A 24,408-nucleotide genomic window follows, 5' to 3' on the forward strand; every position below is an offset into this window, starting at 1 on the left:
CACACACATCACATACCCATGCACATTCACACTCACATGCACACACACACACACACACACTCACAAACACTATACACATGCCACCCATGGAGAGCCAGCTTGAAGCAAAATACCTGACATTGCACTGCTTTGCATGAGATTGCATTACTTTGTAACACTACATAGTCTTAAAAAACCTGAGTTCTTTCTCGAACTCTTGCCTTTTATTTTTGTTCCTGTTTACACTGCACAAATACACAGCACAATATTAGTATGACCTACACAGTGACATACAGTTGGTCCAATAACTCTGATATAAAAAAAAGCTTATGCAGTAGTGCACCTTCTTAAAGCAAAACAATCAAGTACGTTTCTGTCCACAACATGTATTAGTCCTTAGGAATCCAGGCAGCCTACAAGTAGCTCTAGTTAGTAGAACACTAGCAGTCTGGAAATGGATGAGCCTTTCTCTGTGTTCAGAACTCTAGTGCAGACGTTGGAATGTCTTATTAAGGCTATAATGGACTTTTCATCCTTTTTATGTTGTGATTCTTCTCACGGAAAGCCTCAAGTTGATTCCAGTTAGGGTTCTCAATGAACAGTATACTGGTGCTTTCTGAATGTCTCTCCATACGATAGTTCCCAAGTCACTTTTTCCTTAATGTAAAGGCCTCACCAAGTAAAATATAGAAGGCATCAGGGGGATTCCACTTAGGTTTGCTTCAAACCTGCTGTTGAACCTGAAAAAAATAATTTGAAAAATTAGAAAGTTCCAGTGACAAGGGTCCAAAAACTGCCTTACACACACACGCACACACACACGCACACACACACACACACACACACACACAGTTCCCAGTAGGTAGTTATAGTTAGGACCTAGTTTCCATTGATTTTATTTTTTTTGCCAATAACTTTAGCAGCATTTGAAAAACCTTCATGAAATTGTCATAACTAGTACAACAGTCTTGAAAGTTTCATGGTGATTTGTCAAACAGGGGTTGAGAAAAGGGTGGTCCCAAAATGCTTTTTCTCCATGCGATTCCCCACATAAGGCTCCGGGGATCACCACCTCCCTAGGGCAAACACTGTGATATTAAGGAATGGGGGGCCACACAGGCCCCCTTCTGGAGCCATTAATGGCCCTGGGGACCACCACCCCCAGGACCTGCTCCCACTATCTCCTGAGGTGCCCACCTTCGGGAGATAGCTGTTTATTTTCAGTTGGGGGTAGCTGTGACAGCTCTTCCCCAGAGAGAGCAAACACTAACTCCACTGTAAAACTGCTCCTGCTCATTGGGAGGGGAGTTTTCATTTGTTTCAGGCAGGAAAACAGATGAAAGGAATGCTCTCAAACACAGGGAGCTGCATTTCTTGCAACTCACCATGTGCAGGAGCAATGCTGGCTTCCGCAGGAGGCGGGGAGCTGGCTAGGTCCGCCTGTGCATCAAGGCTCCCCCGTGGTTTCCATCATTGCACACTGGGTGCCCTGGGTGGGGCCAGGGTGTTGTGGGGTAATTTTAGAGCTTTGCATAGGCACCTTTATTTTAGGTCTGCTTCTGAGGCCTGTGCCCTTTCACCTAGTTCATTTCATGTATTCCTTTTTATTATTTTAGCAAAAGCTATATTTTAGCGGTGATGTTTTAATGTGTTTTATCAGTTGCCCTTCCATGCAGAATGTGTTATGTTTTTTGCACATTTCATCTTGTGCTCAGCTCATTCACTTAAAAAACCGAAGGTTACATGTACGTTATAGTGGAGTTCCAATTGTACTCGCACAAAACCATAGAAATTCAGCAGTCATAGTTATGGTTATCTCAAGTAAGTATATCTTGTGTCCTAAGGTAACTATAACTCATGCCCTCTCAATGCACTGATGTTAGAAATGGGGTCTCGAGTTGGCATTCAGTTTGCACTCTGTCCAAGCAGGGTTCCTCACTCTAGTCAGGGAAATGGAGATACACACTTACTTAGATAACCCCTGCTCACCCCCTTGTTAGCTTGACACAAGCAGTCAGGCTTATTTAAAAGGCAATGTGTAAGGTATTTGTACCAACAAACACAGTAATACAGTGAAAACACTACAAAATGGGCAGCACAGTTTAGAAAGATGGGCAATATTTATCTAAACCAAACAAGACCAAAACGACAAAAATCCAACATACACAAGTCAAGATATGAATTTTCAATAGAATAGATTCTTACTCCATAGAAAACAATGGAAACGGGCTTTTTACACAAAGTACCTGGTTTGGGTCAAAAATAAAGTTGCACGGGCGAGCCTGCATTGGAAAAGTCAGCGATGCGTCGATTCCATACTTGCAAGTGAGGCCATGCCCCGTTTCTTCTCTGGTTGGGTAGGCAATGCGTAGTTTTTCTCTCCCACAAGAGAGCGATGCGTCGATTTCCGGATGGGGCACCTCGGATCCGTGCAGGTTCACGATGACTTTGAGGCTCAGCGACAATACATGAGAAATCCAGCCGCACCGTCATAGAAAACCGCGCTGCGTGTGGCTTGCGTCGTTTTCAGCAGCCACAAGGGGGTGTTTGCGTCATTTCTCTAGCAGCGATGCAGGTGATACGTCGATTTCCCCGCTGGATTTTAGCCACAAGGCGGGTGCTGCGTCGTTTTTACAACCGCGTTGCAGGTGGTGCATCAAAATCTTCCCTGCACAGCTTCCTGTGTGTGGATTTCTGTCCTTGTTCAACCAGCGTCACCTTTCAAGGGTCCAGGGACTGGATAGGGCACCACTTGGCAGGGCAGGAGTCTCAGCAGACTTCAAAACAGGAGGCAAGCTCAGTCCAAGCCCTTGGAGATTCTTCACAAGCTGGAATATATCAGTCTTTGTCTTTGTCATCTTTTAAGCAGAAGCAGAAGCAGAAGCAGTAACTGCAGGCCAACCCAGCAAAGCACAGTCACGGGCAAAGGGGCAGTACTTCTCCTCCTGCTCTTCAGCTCTTCTCTTTGGCAGAGGTTCCTCTTGGTTCCAGAAGTAATAAAAAAATATGGGGTTTGGGGTCCACTTTCTGCCTTTGAAGTAGGCAAACTTCAAAGGAAAGTCTTCGTTTTTCGCAAGATCCTGCCTTGCCCAGGTCTGGCTCCAGAGTCACACATGGGGGTTGGGGACAGCATTGTGTGAGGGCAGGCATAGCCCATTCAGGTGTAAGTGACCATTCCTCACGCCACTCTATCTCAGATGGCCCATCAGGATATGAAGGCTACATTCCAGCTCCCTTTGTGTCACGGTCTATAGGGGATTCACAAACATCCAAACTGTCAGTCTGACCCAGACAGGGAATACACAAGCAGGCAGAGTCACAGAATGGTTTAAGCAAGAAAATGCCCACTTCCTAAAAGTGGAATTTTCAAACTGACAATTTAAAAACCAACTTTTAAAAGATGTATTTTTAAATTGTGAGTTCAGAGATGCCAAACTCCAAATTTCTATCTGGTCTCAAAGGGAAACTTCACTTCAAAGATATTTAAAACTAGCCCCCGTGTTAACCTATGACAGAGATAGGCCTTGCAACAGTGAAAAATAAATTTGGGAGTATTTCACTGTTAGGACTTGTAAAACACATCAATACATTTCCTCCCTTTACCATACACTGCACCCTGCCCATGTGGCTACTTAGGGCCTACCTTAGGGTGCCTTAGATGTATAAAAAGAGAAGGTTTGGGCCTGGCAAGTGGGTACTCTTGCCAGGTCGAATTGGCAGGTTAGACTGCACACACAGACACTACAGTGGCAGTTCTGAGCCATGTTTACAGGGCTACTCAGGTGGGTGGCTCAACCAGTGCTGCAGGCCCACAAATAGCATTTGATTTACAGGCCTTGGGTACCTCTAGTGTACTTTACTAGGGACTTACTAGTAAATCAATTGTGCCAATCATGGAAAAGCCAATTACACATATAGTTTACACAGGGAGCACTTGCACTTTAGCACTGGTCATCAGTGGTGAAGTGCCCAGAATACCAAAAACAGCAGAAACAGAGTCCAGCACACAGTCAAAACATGGAAAGCAGAAGCAAAAAAGAGAGATATTACACCACTCATGACAATTTTATAACATCATTGATAATATCAATGTAACATTTGCAGATAAATTATTGATGAGATAACTGTGCATAGCGGGAGCATGAGTCAAAAAATATTTTCAATAAAGCAATTTGCAAAAAAAACACATTAACATTTGTTTGAGTCTTGTTTAACATTTTTCAGGCCACAAAATGCAGCCATAGAACAAACCACGAGAGGTCTCTGCACTTCATCTGAAGACCATTGTTCCCCAGCTTGGACTGGTTTAAGCTCTGTGGGGGTCACAAATTCAATGATCCAGATGACTAACTATGGGTTATTTATTTATGCTTTTTGGTGCAAAACTGCACTAATGCAATTTTGCGTCAAAAATTTTACCGCCAGCTTGAGTCATTCCAAAGCGCCAGCCGGGCACCAGATTTATGAAATGATGCAAGCCTGCGTTAAGCTTGAGCTAGCATAGAAAAAAACATCGCTAGCCGGGTGGGGGTGGTGGTAGATGAGGTGGAGGTTGAGTGTCAAAAAATGATACTAGACTGGTTAGAGGCAAACAAAAATGTCACTAACCAGCCTAGCATCATTTCCTGATGCACAACCATCCATAAAACATTACTCCTGTCTCATAAAAGACAGGAGTCATGCCCACCACCCCAATGGCCAGCACAGGGGACATCAGGGCCCTGAACAGCACTTAATTTCAAATACTTATCTATACTTACCTGGGATGGGGTCCCCCATCTTCTGGTGTCCCTCTGGTGTGGGTGGGGGTGTTCCTGAGGTTTGGAGTGGGCATCTATGGGCTCATTCCATGGTTTTTAGCCATGGAAATGGGTCCACAGGACCCCTAACACCTGGTCTGACCCAGGCATTAAATAATGGCACTAAGCAAGCTTAGCACCATTATTTGGGTCTGCCTTCCACCCCTGCGTGATTTTAGCACAAGGGATAAATATGACGCTATAGGGATAGCGTCATTTTTTAGATGGGAGCACCTACGTTGCATCTCATTGACGCAAGGTGGGTTCAGGCATCCAAGGAATGGTCCATAGTCCATTATTTTTATGCTAGACGTGTCTAGTGTCAAAATATAAATATGGAGATAAGTTTGCACCAAAGCAAAAACAACAAGTGATGGACGGAATCCTGAACATTGTCAAACACTCACCCCCAGTCATAGATCTGGGTTTAATCCATCATTCTTTTGCTCACCATGCCACCCCAGTTTGGACCCAGCAATATGCAAATAAGTCTTGACCCTGTTCCTCATGGGAACAGTCCAGACCGAACTGCCAAGCCAGGTCCTCACTGGACCGGAAACAAGCATCCTGGGACCGGTTTCGGGGTTTTAACCCTCATCAGCCAGGCTAGCTTGAATCCAGTGGCATGGGAAGCACGGGACCCACGTCTGGGCATACCCTTCCCAGTTAGGGCGACAAAGCAAAAACAACAAGTGATGGACGGAATGCTGAACATTGTCAAACACTCACCCCCAGTCATAGATCTGGGTTTAATCCATCATTCTTTTGCTCACCATGCCACCCCAGTTTGGACCCAGCCATATGCAAATCAGTCTTGACCCTGTTCCTCATGGGAACAGTCCAGACCGAACTGCCAAGCCAGGTCCTCACTGGACCGGAAACAAGCATCCTGGCACCGGTTTCGGGGTTTCACCCCTCATCAGCCAGGCTAGCTTGAATCCAGTGGCATGGGAAGCACAGGACCCACGTCTGGGCATACCCTTCCCATTTAGGGCGACAAAGCAAAAACAACAAGTGATGGACGGAATGCTGAACATTGTCAAACACTCACTCCCAGTCATAGATCTGGGTTTAATCCATCATTCTTTTGCTCACCATGCCAACCCAGTTTGGACCCAGCCATATGCAAATCAGTCTTGACCCTGTTCCTCATGGGAACAGTCCAGACCAAACTACCAAGCCAGGTCCTCACTGGACCGGAAACAAGCATCCTGGGACCGGTTTCAGGGTTTCACCCCTCATCAGCCAGGCTAGCTTGAATCCAGTGGCATGGGAAGCACGGGACCCACGTCTGGGCATACCCTTCCCACTTAGGGCGACAAAGCAAAAACAACAAGTGATGGACGGAATGCTGAACATTGTCAAACACTCACCCCCAGTCATAGATCTGGGTTTAATCCATCATTCTTTTGCTCACCATGCCACCCCAGTTTGGACCCAGCCATATGCAAATCAGTCTTAACCCTGTTCCTCATAGGAACAGTCCAGACCGAACTGCCAAGCCAGGTCCTCACTGGACCGGAAACAAGCATCCTCGGACCGGTTTCAGGGTTTCACCCCTCATCAGCCAGGCTAGCTTGAATCCAGTGGCATGGGAAGCACGGGACCCACGTCTGGGCATACCCTTCCCACTTAGGGCGACAAAGCAAAAACAACAAGTGATGGACGGAATGCTGAACATTGTCAAACACTCACCCCCAGTCATAGATCTGGGTTTAATCCATCATTCTTTTGCTCACCATGCCACCCCAGTTTGGACCCAGCCATATGCAAATCAGTCTTGACCCTGTCCCTCATGGGAACAGTCTAGACCGAACTGCCAAGCCAGGTCCTCACTGGACCGGAAACAAGCATCCTGGGACCGGTTTCGGGGTTTCACGCTACATTTGTGTCACATAAAATGGTGTAAATGCAGCACAAACAAAGAATAAATATGCCCTTATGTTTTTATGATGTTGTTGGAAGGCTGCTGCCTTCCCTGCAGCCTTCCATAATATTAGGAAAATGGTTGTTGGTGCCCTTGCCCCTTCTAGGAGCACTACCATGATCCAAAATGATAAATAAAAGCCAGGGCATTGTGGGATGCTCCTTGCTTAGAGCAGTGATTAATAAATGAGGGGTTCCTGCTGCTCATTCATTATTCTCTTTTTTATTTTTTGGGATGCCCTGGCCCCACCCAAGACACCAACACTTCATATTATCTTTGGGACTTCAAAGTGAACTCCAAGGCTGCCATGGGCCCTGCTGGCTCCCCGGCTAGCGCTCACAATGTCATCCAGAAGGAGCTGCCAATTATTTCATTGTGGGAACCCCTGTGCCCACTTGGGCAACCACTCCTTTTCCAAACGATTGGGGCTGTAGTGAATAACCCACGGCCCCAGCAACCCCTGTCAGCTCCCCAGCTAGCATTCATCCTGGTGCCCCCAGGATCCGACTCCATTGCTTTGCCCTACCCATGTGGCAGCAGCTTTTTCCTCTGCTACCACCGACCAGGCATGTTTTCTACCCAAGAGAGTGCAAGCAGGGATTTCACAGGCTTATTTACAAACCCCTTGCCCCGCCGGTGCATCTCTTTTTGTACGTAAAAAAGTGATGCACCGATGGTATAAGGGGTTTGTAAATAAGCTCCTCAGTTTGTATTCCCAGCCCTCACTCTCCAAGGCAGAGAACAGCAGTGTTCCAGGGTCCCAGTGAAACCGCTCCCTTTGTGCCCTTGGGAACAGAGCCCCCTGGACCATTGTGAGGCTCAGATGGGGTGCCCAATACCCTCCTCTGCTTAAAAACACTTATCCTGGGTATGGAGTCCCAGGGGCCTCCCTGCGGCTTGGGAAGGGAGTTGCATGCCTTTCTCCCCAACCGCATTATTTCAGCCCTGGGGGATTGTAATCCCCAGGGCCTCGCTGAGGCTTGGGGAGGGAGGCCACATGCCCCCTATCACATGGGGACCGAAATGAATTGCTCAGTCTCTCTTGGGTTCCAATTGAATCATATAATTGAAGTCAAACCCATGGGCCACAGTGGTGTCTTTTCAGCCAATGTTAGTAAGTCAGACAGTGTTTATTGTTCAGCCTGCCTGAGTGAAGACATGTGATCTGCAGCCTGCTTGAATCCCCTTCCACGGCTGTACACAGGAGCTGACCTATTTTAAAATGTAGACCCTGGTGGTTGCAGCTCTAATCCATTGTACAAAAGCATTACAGTGATGGCGGTTCCAGCAAGTCCTCTCATATCACAGGTGTGGTACATAAACGAGAGGCCTATAGGAACAGAAATATTGGAACCTTCATTGGTAGATCCCTCTCTAAATCAAGGCAGAGGATTAATTTTGTATTCCCAGCCTGCACTCTCCAAGGCAGGGAACAGCAGTGTCCCAGGGATGGGGTCCCACTGAAACTGCTTTCTTCGTGCCCCTGGGGATGGGGTCTCGTGGAGCATTGTAGGTCTCAGATGGGGGGCCCCAACACCCTCCTCAGATGTGGTAAAAAAATTAGAGGCCTAAGAATGGAAATATTAGAGCTTTGATAGGTAGGTCCCTCTCTCAATGACACAGAATATCTCCAGGACTTCTTTCAGGACAAACAATAATTTAATTGAATGTTTATGAGTTATTATTCATTTTTTTGCTTAACATAAATTAAGTGAATCTCTTTATGATAATATAGCATGTTGTAGGCATCATGGGAATGATTCAGAAGAGAAGTCTGTGTGTAGGTGCTGATTTGCTACTTTTGTGGAATTAGAATACATTCGCAGAAGTCGACATGGAAAGTCGACATGGAAAGCTCACCCAGCTGCAGGTTTCTGTGCCTGCGACTTGGAATGTCATATGATTAACCCAGTACAGCATTCTCCGTAGTGCAGAAGTCCATTCATGAAGAATAAGGGCCTCCAGGAAAAGAATTTCCCCATTGAGAGCCCTGTCTCCGCACCCTTACCATATGTGAGGTGATCTGTCCTCTTCTCACCCTGTAAGCAGGGTTACTTCAGCTACTTGTTGGAGTTAGGGCCTGATTTAGATGTTGGCAGAGCAGTATCCTGTCTGCCAAAATCTAGTTCCCACAGGATGTAATGGGGTTTAGATTTTGGCAGATGGGATATCAGTTACAGTTGTGATGGAGTAACCCCTCTTCCAAACTTTACATCAGGCTCTTAGGTCTTAGACCACTCCACAGTTGGAAAGTAGCCTGAGCACAGTTTTGGAATGCCTACAAATATACTTGTTTGCTGGCATATTCCAAACTTTCACCTTGAATCACACCTTGGACCACTGAGTTTCACACTTATTAAAGAGAAAATATGAAATTAGAAATTCATTCATGCACAGTAGAAATCCCATAATGGATTCTTGGCAGGAGTAAATAAAGATACATTTGGTTGTAAACCTAGGCTTATGATCAAATGGACCTATGGTGATCAGATTCTGGATTGTCATACTACCACTGGTTTATGTTTGGGCACTACCCCTCCCTTCAGGGTTAGGCCTTCACCGCCCCCTGGTAATAGTATCTGCCATCTTTTACTCCAAGGACATTATCAATACTTGTTGCAATGAATCACCAATTATCATTTTGATCCTGAGGTCCTACAGAACTGAACAGACTTGACAACAAGAAATGGCAAAAAAGAGAGAGGAAGTGAAAGAGAGTTAGAGACAAGAATATTTTCTTGGAGAAAGAGAAACTTAAGCCAAGTTGTTAGGCCAATATTACTTTCTTAATGCAGACCTGGTGCAATGCGTTGGGTTGATATTTAGAATCCAGTGCAAATCATAATTTGTGTTGAACTGTAATGGAAAGAAATTCAACACAGCACAGTGCGCCGACTTGTGTTACTTTGCATCAAGGGGCATTCCAAGCATTCACCCATGGATTTTGACATAAATCCCTCTATACAAGTAATTGTACACAGTATTTGCCCCCAAATTCAGTGCCCAACACCTTTGCTGGCTACAGTGCAGACAACCTTACACTATAGTGCAAGGATGTTTAAGTTGGCGCATGGCAGCAAAAAGTGCTTTAGTGTAAGAACAGAGCATAAGAGACCCACGCTTTAGTAGATATGGCACTGCTCTTCCCTCGCCCATTCCCATAACACGGCACAGCAACTTTACTTGGTGTGCTGTGTTTTAAATCTGCCTTTTAGTAACCATGGATGGATTAGGAACTGAAAGCAAGAGAACACATATATTAACTACAGTGAGGAAGATTGGGATGTACTAAGTTAGAAAAATGATACATGAAAAATATAAGAAAGTCACACTGAGAACAGAGCAATACAATAAAACAAAAAAGCAAAGTTGATTCTAAAAAGATGAGAAAATATTTTTGAGGGCTAATGTCATAGATTGTGCTCCAGGATCACAAATACACAGTGTATTCTTATGTGTTTCCTTCTAACATTACAGCAGATGTGCAACTTTAATGGTTTTCAATGAGAACCAAAAGCATACACACTTACTCAGTGATGATTGCACACCGGATGCCAGTGGAGTATTCGCTAGAGGTAAAATTGATATTTATATTTAATTATGTTTATACTGTATTGAAATCTTGGTGCTTAGCACCCATTATAAACATTTTTCATGCTTCATAAACTTAGGTGTGCAAATGTGGGACAAACTTTGTGGAATACCCTGAATGTTTTTATGTATTTATCACATTTCCAGTGCTCATCCTCCTGCCCATGCTCTAGAAGTACCAATGTTTTCCCACACCTCACCCTCCACTTAAAAGATATTGGTTCACTGGATTCCTTCACTGTAAATCCAATTTACCGCCACAAATGTCCAGTAAGTCCTGTTTTCTTAATGCGGATTAACCATTTAATGCATTCTGTGCGAAAAGACCTTGAGCTATGGATGAGAGGTAAAGGGAGTGGTACTGCACAGCGAGGGATCCAATCAGAGTGGAGAGTAGATAAAGATGCATTAGTGTGAGAGAGGGATATAAAGAGAGTGATACTTACAATGTCCAAAACTCACTGATTAAAGCACTGGTTGTAATTTCCACAGTTAAATTTCAATATCCTAGTGTAAAAAGTACAAGAAAACCAAGGTAAATTCAGATTTCGTGAGCAGACCAGAGCTTATTATTTTTTATGTGCAATTTTAAAGGTAGGTGAACCTGTTGAAAGTCTTCACTTAGGGACAATGACTGTAACAATTCAATTGTGTCTTCACAAGGTCAGTTTGAAACAAAATTTGCCCTATCGACCAAGCTCACCCAAGTCCCAGACCACAAAGGCTGTGATAGGAACTGGGCTATAGGGGCCTTAATGGTTGGATTGTGGTTGCCCTGCTGTTCTAAAATGTTAAGCTCCATGACAATTATTACTTATTTCTTTTTGGTAATGGGTGTGTGAACGATTCTAAGGGGCAGATTTCTAAAAAGTGGCTCTGCACCCAGTATTTAAAATACAGCGCACCATGGCAGTAGTTAGGGTGACTAGTGCCATCATTTTTCACGCTAGTCCGGTGCTTTGCAGAATTTGCATAAAATATGATGACGCTAATCCTGCAAAGCACCCAGAGGCCCATTCTAATCAATAGGACCATCTTTTTAACACCTGCACTTAGCGGGCATTAAAAAATGCTGATTAAAATGGCGCAAAGGAATTTGATAGATTCCTTTGAGACATTTTTACGGCCCCCCTAGTGACGGAACGCCCCCCTTGCATACATTATGCCTGGCACAGGCATAATGTGGCGCAAGGGGTTACAAAGTGGCGCAATGCAAGCATTGTGCCACTTTGTAAATATGACATGGCGTTTTTGGCCTTATTGAGCCACATTTGCGTAAAAAAAATGACGCAAATATGGTGCAAGGAGGCACTAGAGGCTCTTAAATATGCCCCTAAATCTTACACAATGATGTGATGCACGGTGAGGTACATTCAGGGACAACCTATTCTCACATGAGCAGTTTCCCTACTCTAGCAGGGACATGGGAATAGGGTCGTATTTAACATAATGTAGCAGATAAGAAAGAGTCAACGTTCAGGAACTCACTGGCCACCATTTCTGTAGGTTCTTGGGAACTCTCTCAGGTACATAAGACATTAAAAAATGCATTTAGGCTGTGTCTATTTTTGCAAGCCTGGGGATTAAAGGAAGCAACTGCTTGACCAAGGGCTTTTACTGGTTGAATATTGAGACTTACCCCTTGCTCTTCTCTGCCACACAGCTCCTTGTCTTTTCATATCTATCCATTTGCCTTCGAATGGAGTTGATCTTCTCTTCCTCTGACCTCTTTAGCTTTTCGCTGACTCGTTTTAAGCTGCCGGTAACGTCTCTGGACTGTTTCTGCAACGCAGCCAACTCCTTTCTAGCTCTGGCGAGTTCTTCACGAGTTTCTTCCAGGGCGGCTCTTGCTTGTTGTAGCTTCACTTCCATCATTCGCCTGTTGCCCTCTGATTCTTCAGAGCCCAACCTCTTTACTTCCACACTGCAGTTCAGGGCACCCAAATTTTCTGAAACGTGCTTGAGTTGGGCAAAGGAATTCGAAGTAGTGTGCGCAACCTGGACCACTAGAAAAGAAGATGGGTGAAGTATCAACACTCTAGGACAGCAAACACAACACTGTGCTATCTTTGGCCATGACACTTAGCAGAAAATCACATATTCAAAGAATTCTGGAGTGGTTCAATCTATTGAAATTGTTAATATGTTGGTGTTTGCATGGTGTTCATCGTTTGTTAATGTGCAAGGAGCCAAAAGGAGCTGAACTTCTTGATCTTTGATAGGCAAACTAAAAACAACTGTTGAGGCATATTTATCAAAATTTCTCACCACATTCCGGCACAGGGCTGTGTGAAAGGCAACAAATGTGCCATATTGACCATTAAATAGCACAATGCTCTCCTTTTCTGGTGCCCGTACACTACACTTTTGTCTGCCTAGCGCCAACACAGGCACCCTTGCGTCATGTTTTACGGGTGCCTGAGTTGCAGGCAGGATTGTTTTTGTGCAGGAAGATGCACCTTCCTGCATAAAAACAATGCTCAGAGGTGTTTTCCTCTTATAAAGCATGCTGCAGAACAGGGGCGGCTCCTCCGATATGGCGGAAGAGCGTCGCCCCCCCCAGCAGCAGCAGCTGAAAAACGTTTATGATAAAACCATAATAAACAAAGTTTATTATGGTTTTATCGTTAAAGAGGTGGGGCCACGGGCATGACAGGGACAGAGGTGGAGTGCACGGCGCTCCCCCTCAGTGCCCATGTATGTTTTCCCGGCCGTCTCAGGCTGGCCAAACACACATGTGCACAAGGCTGTCTCCGACCCGGAACTGCGTTGCCTGATTGTAGGGATGCTCCCACTCTGCCATGGAGTGCTCAGCCAGGTCACGAAAGCGGCAGTAGGATTGGATGCAGGGCAGGCTGGGACAGCAGAGTGGAGCAGCATGCAAAGGTGCGGCACGGCGAGACGGGTACGTTTTTAAAAAAATTATTATATTTAATATTATTAAATTATTATATTATATTATATTATTATATTTTCATATTTTGTCGCAACCCCAGCGCCTCGCCATGTGCCACGCTGACCCTCCCCTTTTCCCTCCCACGAGCCGCCACTGATGTAGAATGCAGCACACTTGGAGAGAGGAGACAAAAAGGAGAAATGAAGATATTTCTCCCTCTTGCACCTCTCATGGGGAGGTTTAAAATTCTGACATATTCCCAGGTCTCTACCAGTGTTGGTAAATCTGGGAATGTTTCAGAATCCATGAGTGGAATCAATGAGTGGATGCTTGTGAACACCCATGTGCCACCTATTGATTGCCTCCCTGCCACAGTGTAAGGCAAGAAAGCGATTTTTGCGCTGCCGTGTATTAAGTGTCATGCAGCGCAGTGAAACATCCAAAAATGCTGTGCTGCGTGACAAGGAGAGAGGAGAGTGCCATATCCACATAGTAATGGCCCTCTCCTCCCCACTCCCTAGTACCAGTGCTGATTTTAGCTGCCATGTGCCACTTACACAACTTAGCGCCATAATGCTAGGAGGTGTGCGTGAGGCTAGCATAGGTTTTCTACAAGAATGATACTAAACCTTTGAGAATCAGGGCCTTGATTTATCAAGCCATGCAGGACCACTCAAGTTGGCCTTGCGTGGCTTAATCAATCTCATTTATGTTTTGTGTGACTCTTGCACAAAGGCGATGCAAAACCTTGATAAATATGCCCTTTTGTTTTGAAGATGAATAAACTGTGATTTCAGTTTGTTGGACCATAAATCAATATAGTGCATCAAGTGCAATTGTAATACACACTGAACAGAAAAATCAATTTGGTTTCAAGTGCTTTGGTTCAGTAGAAAATAAGGGAAATATTGAAAGCACATATCAAGCTAGAATGCTCTTTCAGATTGAACCTTGTCTTTTTTAGCGGCGCCCGCTAGAAATCTCAATGGGAGGGGTGGTGAGGGGGGATATAAAAAAAGACCTCTTCCCTTTGCTGCTATCTCCTGCCACCTCGCTCGTCGCTCCCCTTCTTCTAGTTTCCCAGCATTTACTGGGACTCCAGCACAGGCTCCCCAGCAATGCTGGTGCTGCCTTCATGCTAAACCTAGCATTAGAGCTGCGGCAGAATTGGTCTGAGCATCTTGGTCTGCTGCTCAGACGCTGCCCTGTAGTCTGTGCAGTTTCTCCAACCCGGCTGTTCAACACAGCTGGGCTGGAGAAACCTAAGTGCACATGTGTGTTTGGCCAGTCTAAGGCGGACGGCCAAACACACATGCGCACTTAGGTGCACTCTCTCCTCCTCCCCCTTCCCTCTCCCCCATCCTGTGGCTCAGCACCGCCCCTCCCTGAACACTCTGCTGGCTGAGCAAGGAACCAAAAGATAAAAGGATAATAAAACATTGTTTTATCTTTCAGCTCCTGGCTTTGCCAGGGGGGCGACGCTCCTTCACCATTGCGAAGGAGCCACCCCTGATCTTTTTAGCGTGTGTTCATTCATGTGGCAAGTGCCATGGTAGCATTTCTTTAAGATTTTTTACTGTAAATTGGAAGCTTTCCATTCAGAAAAAAAGTAGCTCAGTTTTTACAAGAGTGCAAGTAGCAACTAAGCTAGAGAAACTGTGGAGGACGATTTTATTAGCACGTTTGCAATGCATAAGAAATCAGTGAAAATGAATTAGGGATTCTGGCATTGCAAAGTATGTCCTTTGCAAACTTGATGATACTTTCTTAAAAGGTCAAGAACAAAATTAGGCATGATTTAGTTTTATTGCCTGCAGAGTGCTATCATGTTTAAATAACTTTACAATATTTGGCCATTTATAACATCAAACAAAGATTACGAATCAATTTGATTAAGGAAAATCGTGTAACCTACGAAAGGTTTTGGTTTCTCAGCAAAGAGATAAATACCTGCTCCTGGTGGCACTTTGTGGCACTTCAATAACAGGTAAGACAAGGAGGCTGTCTCCAGCTGAAGGCCAGCACACACAAATGCTAAAACAGATGGGATACCTGGTGCAGTATTTACCTGATTCTTCTTCATCCTCTGCATCTTCAGAGTCTAGCTCCTTTAATTCAACACTGCAGTTGAGAGAACCCACACGTTCTGAAGCCAGTTTGAGGGGTGGAAGTGGATGCATCAAGTCATGCGAAACCTGGAACACTGGAAATGAGGATGGGTTGATGAAACTCAAGAACAGTAAACACAGAGTATAATCTGTGAGTCTAGGAGTAGAAGAGCTGACATTCAAAGGGTTGTGGAGAGGGTCACAGCTGCTGGAATTGTGTTCATGTTTCTTAAATGTGTAAGTAGCCTGTTCAACAGGAAGTAATGCTCCTTATCCTTAGGAGGTAAACTAAAACTAGAGTAGTTCAAAGCTGTAAAATCTTTACTCTGCAAGTGCATGCAAATCAAACTGGCCAGATTGGACCCTTTAGGCCCCCTGGTTCTGATTCACTGGTGGGTGAGAGTGGTCATGCCTGAGTTTCCTTCTCATGGAACACCCTCCATCATGCATTTATTTTCACAGTCGCCCACGTATCTCAGGAGTGTTGATTCCCAGTAGCAAATGTATGAGCCCCTTCTGCCACTGTTGCATCAGTTTTTGACATGCAATGGTGCCGTAAACCTTTCAACCACATCTATGAGTCCACGCAAAGTCACTTTGCATGACTTTGAATGGCCTCATAGTCATGGAGTAAGGCAGGGCAGAACAAATTGCTGTGTTGCCATACTCCCTGCTGCGTTGCTATACTACGTGCAAGGGAGGCATTCCATGGGCATTGTGGTGGGTGTTCCCATGCAACACACATGGATTTTTATTCAACCCTAGATTTACCAACCCTGGCAACCCTGCGGATGCGCAAAAAACCTAAGCCTCCCCAGGGTAGGTGTATAGTGGACAAATATCTTTATTTCACCTAGTTTTTCCTCTCGCTACGTGTGTGGTATTCTGCAGCACACATATAAAGGTGAAAAAGACTCCCATGATTGTTTTTGTGCAGGAAGGTGTCTCTTCCTGCACAAAAGCAATCCTGTGTACAACACAGATGCAAGGGAGCCTGTGTTGGCAATTGGCAGCTCACTCCGCTGCAGCGCCGGAGGAAAGGGAAGGAATATGCCATATTGCGTAAAAACATCACATTTCTGCCCTTTCCCTTTGACGCAGGGCAGCGAAGCAAGATGACTTGCAGCACTACCCTGCACCAAAGGTGTATTGGATTGGATTGGAATTATGTGATGATGGCGCTGCATGACGCGAAGCCATTCAGCGCTGCGCTCACATCACCTTCGAAAGTGAAAGTGATTCAACAATGCCCTATGCACAGTTACAGAGAGCACAACAACAATGCAATAAATCTTAACCAAGGTCTTACGTTTTACCCCCAGCACTGTGGTTGTCACCAGGAGGAAGATGCAGATCAACAGCAGAAGGGCGCTGCCGTAAAGACAGGTCTTCTCTCCTTTTGTAAATAAAATGCAATAAGAAGAAGAAAAAAAAAACGAGTCAATGTTTAATCCTGAGATCATTAAATTAACCAGAGATCGATGCAAACAACATTTCGATTTACAGTAGATTATCTACTCAGTAAACCTCTAACTTTGATGCTTTTGATTGTATAAAGATCTAAATTGGTGCATAAGCAGTGTAAGAATTAGTATCGGTTACTACAAATTGCCATTCAAGAGCTGGTGTAATTATGGAAGATAGTTTCCATCATCCAGTTACCAGGTGTCTCCCATCTTCTTAAATAAAGACCACTGCCAATAAAGCCTTTGCATCCATCCTGAGGGAACTTATCATAACATACCATACCATAACATAACATAACATAACATACAATAACATCACATCACATCACATAACATAACATAACATAACTTAAAATAGAATGACATAATTTAACAGAACATAGCATAACATAACATAACATGAAATGACATGACATAACATAACATAGCATAACATAACATAGCATAACATAACACGACACGACATAACAACATAACATAACTTAAAATAGAATAACATAACTTAACAGAACATAGCAAAACAGAACATAACAGAACATAACATAGCATAGGATAACATTACATAATTTAACAGAACATAATGGAACATAACATAACATAACAACGTAACATAACATAGCATAACATGAAATAACAGAACAACTTAACATAGCATAACATAGCATAACATAACTTGACATGGGATAACATAACATAGCATGACAAAACATAACAACTCAACATAGCAAAAAATAAACTAACATAACATAACATAACAGTTTAACATACCATAATTTAACATAGCATTATATACCATAACATAATATAATACAACATAACATAACTGTTAGAAATGGGGTATTTGTTTGGCAGTCAGGTTACCCCCTGTCCAAGCAGGGACCCTCACTCTAGTCAGGGTAAAAGACAATCCCCCTTAGCTACCCCTGCTTACCCCCTTGGTAGCTTGGCACGAGCAGTAGGCTTAACTCCAGAGTGCTAGGTGTAAAATATTTGTACCAACACACACAGTAACTTAATTAAAACACTACAAAATGACACAACATAGGTTTGAAAAAATAGAGAATATTGATCTAAACAAAACAAGACCAAAACAAAAAAAACACAATCGACAAGTCAAGTTATCAATTAAAAAGCAAAAAGACTCTTAATGTAGTTTTAAACACACACTAACACTGTTAGCGTGAAAACGTACCTTTGGTGCATCAAAAATAACCCCGCACGGGTGAGTGTGCCTCAAAAAGGGCTTGCGATGTGTCGATTTCCCTCACGAGTGAGACTTTGCGGAGTTTCTCCTTTCGTCGGGTCAGGCACATGGTTTCTTCTCTCTGCAGGAAAGCAATGCGTTGATCCGGTCAGCACTCTTGGGTCCCGGCAGGCCTTGCATTTTTTTTACACGCCCAGCGATACTTGCGTCGGAAATCCAGCCGTACGATGATCCGAAAACCACTCAATGCGGGTTACGATCTCACCAGCCTCCGTCAGTGATGCTGCACGTCATTTCTCCAGCTCCGTGCGTCGCTCTTTGTGTCGCGTTGCAGGTGAGCGTCGATTTTCAGCCGTGAAGCCGTTGGCGCGCCGATTTTACAGCCGCAGATCAGAGTTGCATCGATCTTTTTCCCGCACGGCATTCTGTGCGTGGATTTCTTCCTCTTAGGCTGCCAGCTTCTCCTTTCATGCTCCCAGGAACTGGATGGGCACCACAGGGCAGAGTAGGAGCTCTCCAGAGACTCCAGGTGCTGGCAGAGAGAAGTCTTTGCTGTCCCTGAGACTTCAAACAACAGGCGGCAAGCTCTAAATCAAGCCCTTGGAGATCTTCACAAGATGGAAGGCACACAAAGTCCAGTCTTTGCCCTCTTACTCTGGCAGAAGCAGCAACTGCAGGATAGCTCCACAAAGCACAGTCACAGGCAGGGCAGCTCTTCTTCCTCAGCTCTTAAGCTCTTTTCCATGCAGAGGTTCCTCTTGGTTTCCAGAGGTGTTCTAAAGTCTTGAGTGCCCTTCTTATACACAATTTCTCCTTTGAAGTAGGCCTACTTCAAAGCAAAGTCTCTTTTGAATGTGAAATCCTGCCTTGCCCAGGCCTGGCCCCAGACACTCACCAGGGGGTTGGAGACTGCATTGTGTGATGGCAGGCACAGCCCTTTTAGGTGTGAGTGACCACTCCTCCTCTCCCTCCTAGCACAGATGGCTCATCAGGATATGCAGACTACTCCCCAGCTACCTTTGTGTCACTGTCTAGTGTGAGGTGCAACCAGCCCAACTGTCAAACTGACCCAGACAGGAAATCCACAATCCGGCAGAGTCACAGAAATGGTATAAGCAAGAAAATGCTCACTTTCTAAAAGTGGCATTTTCAAACACACAATCTTAAAATCAACTTTACTAAAAGATGTATTTTTAAATTGGGAGCTCAGAGACCCCAAACTCCACATGTCCATCCGCTCACAAAGGGAATTTACACTTTAATCAGATTTAAAGGTAGCCCCCATTTTAACCTATGAGAGGGATAGGCCTTGCAACAGTGAAAAACTAATTTATCAATATTTCACTGTCAGGACATATAAAACACATTACAACATGTCCTACCTTAACCATACATTGCACCCTGCCCTTGGGGCTACCTAGGGCCTACCGTAGGGGTGCCTTACATGTAAGAAAAGGGAAGGTTTAGGCCCGGCAAGTGGGTACACTTGCCAAGTCGAATTTACAGTTAAAACTGCACACACAGACACTGCAGTGGCAGGTCTGAGACATGATCACAGAGCTACTTAGGTGGGTGGCAGAACAGTGCTGCAGGCCCACTAGTAGCATTTGATTTACAGGCCCTGGGCACCTCTAGTGCATTCTACTAGGGACTTACTAGTAAACCAAATATGCCAATCATGCACTTGCACTTTAGCACTGGTTAGCAGTGGTAAAGTGCCCAGGGTAACAAAAACAGCAAAAACAGAGTCCAGCACACATCAACAACCTGGGAACCAGAGGCAAAAAGTTAAGGGTGTCCATGCCAAGGATGAAAAGTCTAACAATAACATAACAGCTTAACATAACATAATATAACATAGCATTATATACCATAACATAACATAACACAACATAACATAGCATATCATAACATAACATTTTAACATACCACAACATAGTACCACATAACATGACATGACATAACATGACATGACATGACATAGCACGTCTCCTTGCTCTGAGGTCTGCTTTCTCTGGTATAAGCACATTTTATGCTTGAGGTTTCATTGAACTCTACCAGAAGGAATCTCTGCTCAATTTCTTACATTCTTTGGTGAGAATGTCAATACTCTATACAAACCACCTTTCAGCTGCATGAGGTTGTTTAGATGAAGTTTAACAACAAGGAGAATGACTACTGGTATTGTGCTTCTGCTTGATGGCCAAGACTTCTATTTCACATGCTTGACTTGTTCTCCATTTGAATGATGCCTTAGTGCAGAGCAGTACAGCATTGTGCAAGTGTGAAAACACAGCACAGCACCCAGTGGTGTAACATAGGCCCCTGCAGCCCCTTGGGTGCAGGGGGAGGTCAAAGCTCCAGGGGGCCCAATCCGCACAGTACCCCGGCCTGAGAGCTTCTGACTCAGTCAATCAATCAATCAATCAATCAATGTTCTTGTAAAGCACAGATAAACACCCATGAGGGCCTCAAGGTGCTGGGTGGTAGTAGGGTCCAGTCGAAGAGGCATGTCTTGTGGTCCTTGAATTGACATAGTGAGGGTGATTGCCTGAGGTGTAGCGGAAGAGCATTCCAGGTCTTTGCAGTGAGGTAAGAGAAGGATCTACCTCCAGTTGAGTTCTTGCATATCCTTGGGTTGTGGTGAGGGCCATTTGGGCAGAGATGAGGTTTCTGTTGGGCATGTCGAAGGTCAGGCGTTGGTTGACGTATGAGTGTAGGATGTTGTGGAGGGCCTTGTATGTGTGCATGAGGAGCTTGAAGGTGATTATCTTGCTGATCAGGAGCCATTGAAGGTTTCTCAGGTGACCAGAGATGTGGTCACAGCGGGGGGTGTCCTAGATGAGCCTGGCCGAGGCATTCAGGATTCTCTTCAGTTTCTTCTGTAGTGTTTGAGTTGTGCCAAAATAGAGTTTTTAGAAATGGGGTCTTTGGTTGCCAGTCAGGTTACCCAAGCAAGGACCCTCACTGTAGTCAGGGGAAAAAGGAATCACCCTTGGTTAACCCCCGCTCACCCTGTTGGTAGCTTGGCATGAGCAGGCAGGCTTAACTTCAGAAGCAATGTGTAAAGTATTTGTACCAATACACACAGTAATGCAGTGATAACTCTCCAAAACGACACAGCACAGGTTTTGAAAAATAGGGAATATTTACCTAAACAAAAACAAGACCAAAACGTCAAAAATCTAATAGACACAAGTCAAGAATTTAAAAAAGAATAAGAGTCTTAATCCTCTGTGAGAATGTTGTTGTTACACAAAGCACCTGGTAAGCGTAAAAAATAAGCTGCACAGGGGAGCGTGCGTCGGAAAAGGGTAGCAATGCATCGATTATTTACTCTCAGGTGAGGCCGTGTGTCGTTTCCTTCTCCGGTCGGGTTGGTGATGGTTCATTTTTCTCCCACAAGAGAGTGATGCGTTGATTTCCAGATGTGTTTCCTCGGATCCGCGCAGAGTCGGGTAGACTTGGAGGCTCAGGGATGTTGCGTGGAAAAGACAGTCGCAAGGTATCAGAAAACCCCGCTGCACGGGGTTTGTGTCATTATCAGCCTCTGTTAGTGGGTGTTGGGCGTTGTTTCTCCAGCCACGTTGCGTCGATCTTCCAGCCACGATGCAGGCAGAGCATTGATTTCAGCCGTGAAGCCGGGGGCGTGTCATTTATCAGCTGCGTCACAGAAGGTGCGTCGAAAATGTCCATGCAGGGCGGTCTGTGCATGGATTTTCAGTTCTTGCCTGCCAACTTCACCTTTCAAGGGCCCAGGAACTGGATAGGGCACCACTTGGCAGGGCAGGAGTCTCAGCAGAGAGTCCAGGTGTTGGCAGGGGAAGACATTGATGGCCCTGAGACTTCAACAACAGGAAGCAAACTCAGTTCAAGCCCTTGGAGATTCTTCTCAAGAAGGAATGCACAACAAAGTCCAGTCATTTTCTCCTTTCACAGGCAGAAGCAGCAAGTGCAGGATAGCCCAAAAAAGCACAGTCACAGGCAGGGACAGCACTTCTCCTAAGCTCTTCAGCTTTTCTGTTTGACAGAGGTTCCTCTTGATTCTAGAAGTGATCTAATTTAAAGGGGCTTTGGGTGCTCTTATACCCCTTTCTGCCTTTGAAGTAGGCTGTAGGAAAGTACCATCTTGCCTGGCATGTTACCCCCATTTTTCACTGTATATATGTTGTTTTAGTTGTATGTGTCACTGGGACCCTGCCAGCCAGGGCCCCAGTGCTCATAAGTGGGCCTGAATGTGTTACCTGTGTTATGACTAACTGTCTCACTGAGGCTCTGCTAATCAGAACCTCAGTGGTTATGCTCTCTCATTTCTTTCAAATTGTCACTAACAGGCTAGTGACCAATTTCACCAAATTATATTGGCTTACTGGAACACCCTTATAATTCCCTAGTATATGGTACTAAGGTACCCAGGGTATTGGGGTTCCAGGAGATCCCTATGGGCTGCAGCATTTCTTTTGCCACCCATAGGGAGCTCTGACAATTCTTACACAGGCCTGCCACTGCAGCCTGAGTGAAATAACGTCCACGTTATTTCACAGCCATTTTACACTGCACTTAAGTAACTTATAAGTCACCTATATGTCTAACCTTTACCTGGTAAAGGTTGGGTGCTAAGTTACTTAGTGTGAGGGCACCCTGGCACTAGCCAAGGTGCCCCCACATTGTTCAGGGCCAATTCCCCGGACTTTGTGAGTGCGGGGACACCATTACACGCGTGCACTACATATAGGTCACTACCTATAAGTAGCTTCACAATGGTAACCCCGAATATGGCCATGTAACATGTCTATGATCATGGAATTGCCCCCTCTATACCATCCTGGCATAGTTGGCACAATCCCATGATCCCAGTGGTCTGTAGCACAGACCCTGGTACTGCCAAACTGCCTTTCCTGGGGTTTCACTGCAGCTGCTGCTGCTGCAAACCCCTCAGACAGGCTTCTGCCCTCCTGGGGTCCAGCCAGGCCTGGCCCAGGATGGCAGAACAAAGGACTTCCTCTGAGAGAGGGTGTTACACCCTCTCCCTTTGGAAAATGGTGTGAAGGCAGGGGAGGAGTAGCCTCCCCCAGCCTCTGGAAATGCTTTCATGGGCACATTTGGTGCCCATTTCTGCATAATCCAGTCTACACCGGTTCAGGGACCCCTCAGACCTGCTCTGGCGCGAAACTAGACAAAGGAAAGGGGAGTGACCACTCCCCTGACCTGTACCTTCCCTGGGAGGTGCCCAGAGCTCCTCCAGTGTGCTCCAGACCTCTGCCATCTTGGAAACAGAGGTGCTGCTGGCACACTGGACTGCTCTGAGTGGCCAGTGCCACCATGTGACGTCAGAGACTCCTTGTGATAGGCTCCTTCAGGTGTTGCTAGCCTATCCTCTCTCCTAGGTAGCCAAACCCTCTTTTCTGGCTATTTAGGGTCTCTGTCTCTTGGGATTCCTTAGATAACGAATGCAAGAGCTCATCCGAGTTCCTCTGCATCTCTCTCTTCACCTTCTGCCAAGGAATTGACTGCTGACCGCGCTGGAAGCCTGCAAAACTGCAACATAGTAGCAAAGATGACTACTGCAACTCTGTAACGCTGATCCAGCCGCCTTCTCGACTGCTTTCCTTGTGGTGCATGCTGTGGGGGTAGTCTGCCTCCTCTCTGCACTAGAAGCTCCGAAGAAATCTCCTGTGGGTCGACGGAATCGTCCCCCTGCAACCGCAGGCACCAAAGAACTGCATCACCGGTACCTTGGGTCTCCTCTCAGCACGACGAGCGAGGTCCCTTGAATCCAGCAACTCTGTCCAAGTGACTCCCACAGTCCAGTGACTCTTCAGTCCAAGTTTGGTGGAGGTAAGTCCTTGCCTCCCCACGCCAGACTGCATTGCTGGGAACCGCAACTTTTGCAGCTACTCCGGCCTCCGTGCACTTCCGGCGGAAATCCTTTGTGCACAGTCCAGCCTGGGTCCACAGCACTCTAACCTGCATTGCATGACCTCCTAAGTTGTTCTCCGGCGACGTGGGACTCCTTTGTGCGACTTTGGGTGAGCACTGTTCCACGCATCCTCGTAGTGCCTGTTTCTGGCACTTCTGCGGGTGCTGCCTGCTGCTGAGAGGGCTCCTTGTCTTGCTTTACGTCCCCTCTGTCCCCTGACGCAATTGGCGACATCCTGGTCCCTCCTGGGCCACAGCAGCATCCAAAAACCCTTACCACATGATTTGCAGCTAGCAAGGCTTGTTGGCAGTCTTTCGGCAGGAAAACACTTCTGCACAACTCTCCACGGCGTGAGGAATCTGTCCTCCAAAGGGGAAGTCTCCATCCCTTGTCGTTCCTGCAGAAACCTAAGCTTCTACTGTCCAGTAGCAGCTTCTTTGCACCCACAGCTGGCATTTCCTGGGCATCTGCCCATCTCTGACTTGCTTGTGACTTTTGGACTTGGTCCCCTTGTTCCA

General features: G+C 45.5%; 1 protein-coding gene across 1 annotated transcript in view; it reads right to left on the bottom strand.

The window, feature by feature from the left end:
- Window positions 1–221: 221 nt before the first annotated feature.
- Window positions 222–24,408, bottom strand: part of LOC138257094 (B-cell differentiation antigen CD72-like) — a 63,749-nt gene continuing 39,562 nt past the window's right edge. Inside the window, exons 4-8 of the mRNA XM_069205884.1 lie at window positions 16,610–16,696; window positions 15,261–15,395; window positions 11,936–12,302; window positions 10,743–10,803; window positions 222–719 (exon numbers count right to left, since the gene is read on the bottom strand). Coding sequence (XP_069061985.1) covers window positions 10,755–10,803; window positions 11,936–12,302; window positions 15,261–15,395; window positions 16,610–16,696 — 638 coding nt within the window. The 3' untranslated portion in view covers window positions 222–719; window positions 10,743–10,754. The remainder of the gene's footprint in view (window positions 720–10,742; window positions 10,804–11,935; window positions 12,303–15,260; window positions 15,396–16,609; window positions 16,697–24,408) is intronic.

Source organism: Pleurodeles waltl, chromosome 1_2 (assembly GCF_031143425.1).
Source record: "Pleurodeles waltl isolate 20211129_DDA chromosome 1_2, aPleWal1.hap1.20221129, whole genome shotgun sequence".
In the NCBI taxonomy this organism is placed as follows: domain Eukaryota; kingdom Metazoa; phylum Chordata; class Amphibia; order Caudata; family Salamandridae; genus Pleurodeles; species Pleurodeles waltl.